Here is a 12,500-nt window from a genome sequence, read left to right as displayed (position 1 = left end):
AACATAATATAAATAGAAAAACATATACTCAGAATTTATGCTTATCTACTATCTGTATGTAATATTGCTAAGATTACATGAAACTGAAACTATAGTTAAAAAAATCCACATTTATATATCAAAATATATTTCTATGTAAAAAACAAAAACTTTCGAACACCTGAACGGCGTTCCTCATCAGAGTAGACGTTAAAATGTACATGGAGAGGGTAGTTTCCTCCTGAAGAGATGCTCTTCAAGAGGAAACTACCCTCTCCATGTACATTTTAACGTCTACACTAATAAGGACTACGGCTCAGGCGTTCGAAAGTCTTTATTTTTTACATAGAAATATATTTTAATATATAATTGTGGATCTTTTAACAATTTGTTTTCACGAGACTGTGAATTTCTTAACATTGAAACTATATTTAGAACAGAAAGTTATATAATTCATTTTCAACATTGTAATTTCCTTTTGAATTTTCAGGCAGCCTTCTTCGTCCTTATGCTGGGATACCTTATTGCAGCGCTGGCACTGGTGGCAGAGAACATTCATAAACGACATTTTGGAAGGCCTACTGATGAGGAAGAGGAAATCGATAAAGATAAACAGCTGTGATTGCACAAAATATTATCATTGAGGGATATATATATGTGTGTGTGTGATTAGTATTACTCGATGATATACTCAAATATATGTACATGTATTTATTTGCATAAATATATGAATTTTTAATTTAAGTGACGGTTATGCAATTGTATAACCATATGTACAAAATCACCCCCCCAAACACGCTGATGTCCAAACAAATGAAGTTTGATTCGGCATTGCGTGCTCTAGTCCTGTTTCATAGTGTACAAACACACTGGGACACTGACAACCTAAATAACAAGATTAAATTAATTATATAAAGGTTTTTGTTTTAATAGGAGATGTCAATTTCTCTACTTACCTTCCAAACGCCTTTCATGAGTTTAAAAAGATGGTTTTTTATGCCTTTGGCAAATTAGGTTATGGGCCCTTTAAATTGGTTGGGTTAGGCAGCTTTGGGTTTCTTGTCTCACACCTAAGTCGATACACCTTCAAGTTTAGAATTCTCAAACTATTTCTGTCAAAAAAAGCAGGCGAATACAAAGTCAGGTTTACGATGTTGGTTGTACCGGAAAGTTTCGTATTAACAATGGTAATGATTAAGCACCGTGAAGTATATTCAGAACTACATTCAACCCGTTGTAGGGAAATAAACATAACTTTTGTTCTTGGTTTGCTGTTCTGCTTCCAGATAGCAACGGAACTTACTGGTGGGACGATGTATAACAGTTATAGTAATTTGCACTGAGATAAGGACCAAGGTCCTTTAAATATACTCCGAGTATATTTAAAGGACCTTGATAAGGACTAAATATTCGTTTTTCAAACATTTCGGTAACTGAAAAAACTGAAAGTTAAATTCATCGAGTCAAATGAAATTCATATCCTGTTCCTACATCTGCGAAATTCTTTAAACACAATATTAATCTATTCCTCTTTATTTGGGAGTCGTAATTTTTTCCCCTTTTTCCATACTAAATACTTTCCGGCGTGATCACATGCATTTGTTTCCGTACTTTTATGCTAATTCAATCTACTTTACTTACATAATGAAGGAATAATCATGTGCTTTACAGCAAGCAAATCTGCAATTGTTTATTTGTTCAATGGTTTCTAGTTTTCTGGTCCTAAGATTGCTACGCTTATTTTGTGAAAAAGTCGCGAGCCCTTGCAAAAGAAATCAAAACCAACGCAGTCCACATTATTCATCTTTAAGCTACCGCATGTAAATTATTCCCAAACCATCTACCCTTCTCCTTCGCCACAGGAACCGAATTTAAAAAAAAAAATCACGAAAAACACGTGACTTAAGTATGACCCCTGACCTTTTCCTCGCATGACCTCACGACGCTGTCCCTTCCTTTGTGCCGACCATGAAATATTGGCATTTCGTAATTGGTTAACACCAGGGATTCACAGAAGTGATTGGTGTTTCAATCGCATAATGCGACAGCGCCAAAATAAATGGCCACGTTATAACTCGATGGCTTGTTGGTTATGCCGTCCCAGACAAAGCCGGAATTCACGGACATTGCTTAGTCTCGGTGCTAAGGATTGAGTATAGTCCCCATGTGTGAGTTCTTAAAATTTCTCTGCATGACGGAAAAACGTTAGCAGTGCTAAGATCCTCGGTTCAGTAGCGCGCATTTGTAAAAGTTCTTTACGGAGAAGACTGAAAAAAGCTAGCAAAAATATGTTTACTATGAGATTCAAGGCCTCTGTAACGCGGTTTTTCGCAATAACTTTTTATCTATGCATTTCATAAATATAACGCTTATTCAGAATACACATCATATCTACACATAAATTTGACTGTATTCTGCATTACGTAGGTTGAATAAATATGTACTTATAATGTAAAAGTGGCTTTTTTTGAAGACAGGGCCAACTTACCCAGAGAAAAGGTTTCGAACGCACTCGTTACGTAACTTATGACAGCATTTCTTCCTCTTTCTCGATGGATGATTGGCTATACGTAACCAAGGCTAGACCTCTAGCAACAATGACAAAAATGTAAATACAAGCAAAGCAGTACAACCTTTATGAACTCTGAAACCTCTCCACTGATAATTGTCATAATGAACAAACTAACAAAATATGTTAATAAATACAAAACAAAAACACTTCGATTATTAGTCTCAACTCCAAATAAGTTTCCTAAGAAATTACAGTCTACTTTATAGGTCACAATCAGATTGACAAGAATGTAGGGAATAGTTGGTAATTTTCAAAACATAGTAGACAAGCTTGATTTGATAACTGCTATATCCAATGTCAAGCAATTTTTATTTATTGGCTATCTACCTATTTACTAAAAAAAAAAAAAAAAAAAAACAAAAAAAAAAAAAAAGCTGTTACCGCATTTTTTGGCTTTGAACCTTCAATCAATAATTATCGTCAAAATGATGACTTCATGAGCTCCACCCACTTTGGCATCGTTATAATTCAGATAACACTGGAGGCTATCATGGGGGCATTGTTGGATTAGAAAATTTAACTTCTGGCTATAAAAACTCATTTCTCGAGTAGTTGCAAGAAGTTCTAAATGATCCTCAAGGATCCCAGCAGTTGGCCTAAACGTTTAATTCATGTATATTACTGCTATTACTACAGTAGTATTACTACGCTAGTACAGATACCCCACCCACTCTATGTATCGTTCCGCCATTCATAGTCTTTGTCATGGCCACGGGCTTTCTCTTGACTGTAAAAGTTGCAAGTCGTAAAGACAAATGCAGTTTTGCACCACAGGAAAAATCCAAATCCTGCTAGCCATTATTGACTGCTATGGGTTTCAGAGGCAGATGGAATAAGGGTGATGAGTTTCTGTGGTGGATGGGCGGGGCAACATTTCGTCAAAAGTTTACCTTGCTTACGTAATTGAATGGTTTTCGACCTCTTGGATCGTAATCATTTGGCCATGGCATCATGGCTGGATAATTTTTACTCTATAAAAAATTAAAACTATCAGGTTTAGGTCATTGATAATGCTGCTAAACATTTGTGTGGTTGTAAAATATACATATGTCAACTTTCAACTACATCCGATGCTTTGATAAGGAGCAAAGTCCAAAAAACCGTGTTACAGAGGCCCTGAATCTCATAGTAGTTCACTATTCACTGCTAAGGATTTGAGTCCAGTAATGCGCGTTCGCAAAGGGCCCTTTGTACGAAAAAAAGTCGTTTACTGAAATAAGTTAGCGAAATGCAGGGCCGATGTCGATCAAATCTAAGTCTACATGCCTCTGACGAGCGACTGAATCGAAGTTTAAAAATAGCACATGAATAACAAATAAAAATGGAACATTTTATTTGATCCCACAGCTGCATTTATTCAAAGTAAATATTCACAAAAAGAAGTATGCCTTGTTTATAAATGGGTTCGCAAGACTGAAAAATTCTTGGTAAATGTTAACTGCTATCTATTTTGTCAGAGTAATAAATTCACATCAAAAGCGACGCTCGGAATGTCAGCGACTACATCATACTCTCATCTCTGCAAAACTTAATTACCCTCTCTTCCTTGATTTATTCTTTGCATTTTGAATCTATATTTTCTATTAATTTGATTCTCGTCGTCGGTGACCATGAAATTGCAATACCAATTCTGCAAAATCAACTTGTCATAACTCCACCTTGAATTCAGAGGAAGAATCTGATTGCTGCTACTTTGTTTTATAGTATAACCCTTCAACAAGATGGGTATGATTTGTTTATTTAATTATAAATAATAATATCCAAATTCTAAAAAAAAACTATGAAATGCTATTGGTTCATAGATGGTGAAATGCTATGCGTTATTAGTGCGGTATTCCCTCCATGAAAAAGGAGTTACTGCATTCATTTCAGTTTTGTGTGTATATATACGCGTATGTATATGTATGTATATATATAATATATATATATATATATATATATATATATATATATATATATATAACACACACATATATATATAGCTTAATATACATATGCATCAGGGTGTGTGTATACACACATACATACAGAATGTCACTGCCCTCCTATGGGCACATCCAATAGGAAATGATATTTTAGGTGTTTGCTTCACGCGCGGTATCCTCCGATCTCCGACGTCGTGAATCGTCAGTCGTGAGATGGGTGTACCGGAACCAAAGGAACATACATTTATAACTTCATCCTTCTCATCCATCCACACCCACAAAATCCCACCTTCCATCACCCACCCACCCACGCCCACCTTGCGCACCCTTTATTCATTGCCCTTATCGTAATGCGCCATAACTTTGACCTTGACCTTGACCTTCCATTGTTGAGGAATCGTCGTAAGACAGTTAAATAGGACTGACTTCCTTGTCATGTTTTCGTTCGAAGGAGATAGGTATTCTCGGGCCTCATTGGACCCATCAGCTCCTGCTTCAGGCTGCTATGGTCTGTTCTAAGTTTCACGATGCAAAACTCTTGGCATTTTTCAAGGTAAAGACGTTAATCATGAACTACGCCTGACCTGACATGAGTTTTAAAACTCCCATGACAGATTTTTGCTGATTCAGGAATGTATGCACGTATAAATTTCTCTTCCATTTGTGTGTGTATCCTGCTAGTGATTGTGCAGCTATGAGGACAATATTATTATAACACTTCTTTTACTCGTTCATTTTTAAGCATCAATCGATCTCAAGAAAACTTATTTTGTCAGAAAAACGGGCAATAATTCTGGGAAAAAGAATGAATATGCTGAAAATTGAAAAAAAATATCCAAAGCCACCCAACCTTAATTCAAAATCCTGTTTGGCACGTCCAGACTGACACCTCTCTTTCTCCTTCTGTTATTCAAATGATTTCTTGGAAAAAGCGAGACTCCTCTCCCTGCATAATGAAGAAGAAAAATGGTTAATGTGAGGACATGCACGGTGTGTGTTTCTCGTCCTGGTTTCTGTTTCGCAGTGACGTTTGATGACATACGAGTCAATGTTCAAACTTGGAACATTCATGTCAAGCATTCGGACAAATTAATTCCTACTTATCTGTGCTAAAAAGATGAGTGACAGCAGTATTTTGAATAAGTTAATGCTAGATCGTGTCTACAGTTTATTATTGCCAATGAAACTGTTGATGAGTTTTATCTTTAGATGAGCTATATAAGATTTACTAAAATCCTATCCTTCATGTGTTCAATACTTAAGAATTAGTTGACAATGGGGAGCAAAAATGTTACTAATGTAGAAATCAAAGTAAATTTCCATACGCATACGAATATTTACCTTTTCGTACCACTAACCTTATAGTTGAGTAAGATACTGAATAGCAAACGTTGATTTGAACTCCATTTAATATTCATTAATAAATAGCTTACGACTGTCTTGTCTTATATCTGTCAAAATGGTATCAGGTTGCATTTCAATAATAATAATAATAATAATAATAATAATAATAATAATAATAATAATAATAATGATAATAATAATAATAATAATAATAACAGTACAAGTCATCTTCATTTTCTAATGACTAGGTCAAGTAGGCCTGTCGAGGCCATCAAAGTTATTAGGAGTCCAAGAAAGTCACGAATTATAAAAATAATAATAAAAGCGCCACTGAAACACACAACAGACTCTTGGAGTCTGGTTGGACTTACAATGGCAAAAGAACTTAAAGCAAGTGAAAAATAATAATGACAAAAATGTAAGAATGAAAGGCCTGAAGAGATTCACGGTAAAAATAGATATGACCAGAACATTTCCATAACATTTAACTCTACTGCATTCCAAAGCTTTCAGCTTCGACGGATAATCAGATAGCGTCATGCAGGATATGGGCGGAATCTCATTTCACGGACGAATTATTTTGGCATCTTTGTTATTAAGAACAGAAAGCTATCTTCTCTCTGAAGGTTCCTAGAATAGGTTTAATGTATGTATGTATGTACTTTATATGTAAGTATGTATATGAATTTATATATTTATTATATAAAATACATATATTTACATATACATATATGTTTATATAAACATACATACATACCAGTTATATATATATATATATATATATATATATATATATAATATATATATATATATATAGATATATATATATAATATATATATATATATATATGTAAGGCCAAGGCCCTCGAAGACGTGGAGTGAAGGGGAAATTAGGCCATGAAATCTAAGAAACATTTATTTTTTCTTAGCAGATTTTCTTGGATATCGAGAAAGGTGAGACTCAAAATAATAAGACTTGTAAAAAGGGTTATTAAGGTAGGGCCTTTCAAATACTTGGAAGCAGTGATATCCGGTACAAGTTCTCACGAGCTGGAGTTTGGTGAAGGACTAGAAAGGACAAATTAGGCAACAGCGGGCCCGAGTGGGATTTGGAAATCAAACAGACTGGAGTTCCATACGAAGGTCAGATTGTACATAAGACTGGTCAGATCCGTACTACTATACGGATGGGAATCTTGGTATGGCAATGAAACTATATCTATAAAAATTTGAAAGTGAAGCTTTAAAAAGAATATTGGACTAAGAATGTCAGGATAGAGCTGAGAAATTACGAAAATTCCATAAGCAGAGGAGACAATGATGAAAGGGAGATAGAGATGTCTTGAACATGTCCTTCGAACAACCCCTGGGAGAATTGGTACGTGATAACGTCAGCTAAGCTCCTGCGGGTAACGGAAGTGTTAGAAGACAAAGCCCTACTTAAAAGAGAACTACGGGGCGGGAGGCTAGGGATGAAGGGAGATTTGTGGAAGACAAAGCACAGAGGCCTTTATTATCGCAAGCTTTAGGGGCGATGTTAAGGCATGTCCATACAAGGAAACATTGTTTGCAAACAATGTTTCCTGTCCAAACCTCAGTTGTCAGGATGCTTGTCGGTGCTGTATCCTCTGTATTCTACTTGGTTATCTTAATGCACTCGAGGACGGAAAAGAGAAAGAAGAAGAGATGGATAAGAAAGTTTTTAGAAAAAGGAGCCTGCCATGCTGACTTGCTTCTGACAGAGTTGAAAATAGATACATATATATACATGTATACATACATACTTACATTACATATATATATATATGTGTATATATATATATATATATATACATATAAACATACAATACGGTTACAGTGCATATACATATAATCATGTATACATACATATATATATATATATATATATATATATATATATATATATATTATACATATATATATTATTTGAGGATGAACCCCTTGTACAGATAACTTCCACAACATAAGCCTCGCATTCTCCTCCAAGGAGGAAAAATCTTCAGCAAATCTCTGACTGTGCCATTTACCTCTATCTTGCATACACTCTAGTGCTTCAGACCATTCAAGTACCTCTTCCATGCCATCTGCTGTCATATTGGCAAAGCCTTGGAAAAAAAATACTTTTCTTTGCGACACACAACAGCCTAACTCGACTGTTGCAAACTATGTAACGAAAATCAAAATCTGCTGTGCTGAAATAGTCAATTATCGACGGAGGACAGAAGGAAACTCAGCTTGTCAAATCGAAGATTCACGAGCGTCCTTTACAATTTTGTGGAGAACATAGTATATATCTTAGTTTAACCAGACCACTGAGCTGATTAACAGCTCTCCTAGGGCTGGCCCGAATGATTAGATATTTTTACGTGGCTAGGAACCAGTTGGTTACATAGCAACGGGACCTACAGCGTATTGTGGGATACGAACCACGTTATAACGAGAAGTGAATTTCTAATCACCAGAAACAAATTCCTCTGATTCCAGGTTAGCAGCGCGGGATGTGGAGAACATAAACTCAAATTTATACATTACGGAAATTGATGGCAAGATAACCTCCATATCATGGGATGTTACTGCAAATATATCTGTCCTGTTGAAACCAGAATTGGGTCATAATGATCAATGCAAGATAAGAGAATATATCTATCTATCAAATACAAAGTGACTGAATCTAGGCATCGTGACTAAAGCAATATAAGATGACCTCTTCGACGACATGCCTAATGAGAAATAGGCTCCATTTAATAGGTTCCATTTTACGCAGAACCTAAATTGAATGGTTTGGCTTCTATGCCGAAGGCCAAGGCTCTCGGAGCTGTGGAGGAGTCAAGAGAAAATTAGGCCCTTAAAACCTACGAGAAACTTTTATTGCCTCCCTAACAACTCCTCTACCATATTTTTTGCAAACACAAATGGCTCGTAAAAATCAAATTTTAATGGCTTCGTCAAGAACGCGAATTTGCGCAGTGCTTTTGCGAGCTTTTTGCCATGCACGACAGTATTACCTTACATACATACACACACATTTATATAGATGTATATATATACATAGTATATGTATGAATGAACATGCGTATGTGTTCATATTCAAATACTGTACAATTATATGATAAAAACCGACTACTGATTTATTTCTACTCTAGCTGTGGAACACTCAACGTACCAACAATCAAACTACTGGGAAAAGATTAGGTCATTAAAAAATTCTACATTAGAGGATGTGTAAAGTTATAAAAAAGAAATGACAAAGAGATGATATACCGACGAGAATAAACGTGACGTCACACGAGCAAGTTTTAATACGGGACAGAATATCGGCTAAAATGATTTTAGGAGCGAAGTTAAAGACTGATAAGATTTCCGAAGGGGAAGTGATTTCGGTCTTGGGGAGGTAATGCTACGGTGTCTCTAAACTCCAGCAATCCTTACCTTCCTTCGTATCCCCAAGTTCCTTAGATCCAACCCATTAAGAAAGCATATCCCCTGGTGCTGCCCCATTCTCTGGTGTTGTGTTAACCAGTAGGTTCCATACCTGTGCAACAGAAAATATAATGTTGAAATACATAGTACATATAAATACATAATAGAGATATATATAGATATATACATATATAAATGTGTATATATGTATATTTATCTGTATACATATATATAAAATTATACGTGCATATATATAATTATATATACTTATATATTACATATATACACAAGAATGTGTATAGGACAGACAGACAGGCCTAGCCAGAAGGAAAATTAAGCTAATAATACACGACGAAATAAGAGCCGGAATGAACAAGCAACCTTCCGTTTGGAAGGAACAACTTGAGAAGCAAAGAGCTTCTTCGTGAGTCGATTATGAAAGAAAATACCACCTCAAGTTCAGCTCCCATATTGATGGTCACGGATCCCGCAACATAACTAGCACACTGCTCGTCATGGCATTGACGACCCGTAATTAGGGATGATTTACAAAGACAAAGAGGGAGAGTGAGAGAGCGGACTCATTGGCGATTATTCTGCCTTTTGTGCTTGATTCTCTCTCTCTCTCTCTCTCTCTCTCTCTATCTCTCTCTCTCTCTTACTGAATACTGTTCACACTCTCTATTTTAAGTGAATATATTTTGAAACTATCAAAATATTTTCTTTTCCAAAATAAGTTCATCTTTATCCATTCTGTAAGTAATACCTCATTTATCTCTCCCTCGCGGAAACCTACATTTGAAAGCAACTTGAACTATATATACCTAGCTTCTCGTTGTCATGGTTTTTTTTATAGTAATTGAAATAAAGTAATCCTATTCCTCCCAACACTTACGAATTCATTCATCTATTGACTATCCCTCTCTGAGAGCATATTAATACAATCTCCTGATGTGCAAAGGACTACCAAGATGCGTTGTCACATTAAAATGAATTCAAATCTGGCCTTAGTGGTACTTGCACTATCTATAGTATGAACATGAAACTCCAGTACAGAGCTGGAAGACAAGAGACTGAGATTTCTATCATGGAAAAGTTGTTAACAGCATCATGTAAAGATTTCAACATGTGGCAGATTAATCTCAGTAAGCCACAAATCACCAACAGTTTCTATTTCGATAACGTAACCTCCATTCTGCAACCTTATTCGCTCTCTCTCTCTCTCTTCTTCTCATCTACTCTCTCTCTCTCTCTCTCTCTCTCTATATATATATATATATATATATATATATATATATAATATATATATATATATACAGTATAGTAAGTTATAGCCAAATAATTCTTTCTATACATACAACACACTGGCAAAAATAAAATAGTGATTAGGTCCTGTGATTTACGATAATGTCTACAATGCTTTTCTTCTTCCCTCAGATGTCTGCAAACTCTTTTTAGAGAAGGGGAACAATTATAAGTAAAATGGAAAACATGATATCACGGAGCGCCTAAGTTCGGTTGGGTGTTTTTGATTTTCCCCCTAAAAAATATATTTTAGGAAATTTCATAATTTTGATAAAACGGGAGAGATATAATCGCTGAGTCACTGCGGTGTATTCATTTAAAGCCCAATTATAAATCCAGATCCCACTCCCACCTTCCCCATATCGTTTCTGCCTTCCTATGTAAGGTTATAATTAAGGATGTTAGGTTATAAACAAGGTTATAATCACATCCGGTAAAGGACTTACTTACGTCAATGAAACAAAGAACATTGACAATCATAAAAAAAAGGGACATCCCAAATGGAAGTGAATTCGACAAAGCGTCACCAGATAAGACTATATTAATAAGGGTTTGCTGTTATTATCTATGGAGGATCAAGTTCATGTTTTTTAGGGTACTCTGAATGTCCTTGCGTGAACATTGCGTTAAACCACAAAATACGCAAAAAAGAAAAAAGTTTGATTCTGGAGTTCATTTTATTTACAATGGGGCATATGCAGAGATTATCCCTCTAAAACCTTGCCAATTTTGACATTTACATACAACAGATAACTATTCCTAATGACCTTTTGCGCGCTTATTCTGCATTCTTAATGTTTACATACTTTTCCCTTCGTAACATGAGCCTTAAAGTGGTGTCATACAAACACGTCGAAGACCATGTTAACAGAGACGCCGGACTACGGAAAATAACCGCAAACAAATTTTAGGAAGATTACAAACTATTTTTTCCGACGCATGCGCAAAGATGAGGTGGTCACGCAGGTTCGTTAAGGAGGCGTACCGCAAGCACACAAGGAAGCTTTTTGTCAGGTTTAATGGCGAAACGTATGGCGGCTAAATGCTAAAGGATGCCAGGAAATCCTTAGGATCTTCAGTCTCAAGACCTTGCCAAACGGATGTGTGTGTGTGTGGTGGTGTGTGGCTGCTTGTTATTAAAACGTTAATAACAGTGACATTACTGGACGATTATCCATCATTCTCGACATTACGGTTAAATCACCATTTTATTAATACCTCATTTATATGATATATCCCTCAGGTTTTAATATCTCTATCTCTCTCTCTCTCTCTCCATATAAATTCGTTCTGAATAATAATAATAATAATAATCAATAATAATAATAATAATAATATATGAAGGTAGGAGACCCTCTCTCAAACATGTTTTGTTAAAGATGATGGCAGCATCAGTGGAATTGATTTTATATATGGTCTTTTCAATTCTTCTTATTATTCTCTTCTCATCAGGGCTGATATTTGCTAATAGCTGGCCGATGTTCATATCTCGGTGAAAGAAATGTTTTCTAAAAAATAATAATTTATTGATATGATAACAAAAGTGGTTAACAAATCTTAGTCTAGTCTAAGGGCGTAACGGAATTCCAACGTTTTCCAACCGTATCATCGGTTCATTTTCAGGAAAGGTGAGCTTGAACTGATTGAATGGGGTGGGGGCGTTCGGCGGTATTTATTGTTGTCCCAGGTGCTCTGTCTGATGGGCGCTGCATTTTCATTGGCTGAACAGAGGATTAAGTCCCTGAGTCAAGCGTCTTGCAGAGGTGAAGCTCGCACTGCTCTCTTCTCGTGCGGACGCTGGAGACTGGGAGCGTAGTATTGGGAAGGTCATTGCCGATAGACGGGGGCACCTGATTGGCCCGTTCGATCGGGCTCTATGGTGCTGGCGGGCGGCGCCCTTCGTGCCACCGTCGGGAGGAGTGAAGTCTCTGGGT

General features: G+C 36.1%; 1 protein-coding gene across 1 annotated transcript in view; it reads left to right on the top strand.

Moving 5' to 3' along the window:
- LOC135197571 (glutamate receptor ionotropic, delta-1-like) overlaps positions 1-685 on the top strand; it is an 18,419-nt gene extending 17,734 nt beyond the window's left edge. Inside the window, exon 15 of the mRNA XM_064224623.1 lies at positions 470-685. Within this exon, the coding sequence (XP_064080693.1) occupies positions 470-601 (132 nt within the window). The 3' untranslated portion in view covers positions 602-685. The remainder of the gene's footprint in view (positions 1-469) is intronic.
- The last annotated feature ends 11,815 nt before the right edge of the window (positions 686-12,500 follow it).

Source organism: Macrobrachium nipponense, chromosome 21 (assembly GCF_015104395.2).
Source record: "Macrobrachium nipponense isolate FS-2020 chromosome 21, ASM1510439v2, whole genome shotgun sequence".
Classification (NCBI taxonomy): Eukaryota; Metazoa; Arthropoda; class Malacostraca; order Decapoda; family Palaemonidae; genus Macrobrachium; species Macrobrachium nipponense.
Note: the sequence above shows the minus strand (reverse complement) of the source record. Positions and strands in the feature narration are given on the sequence as shown.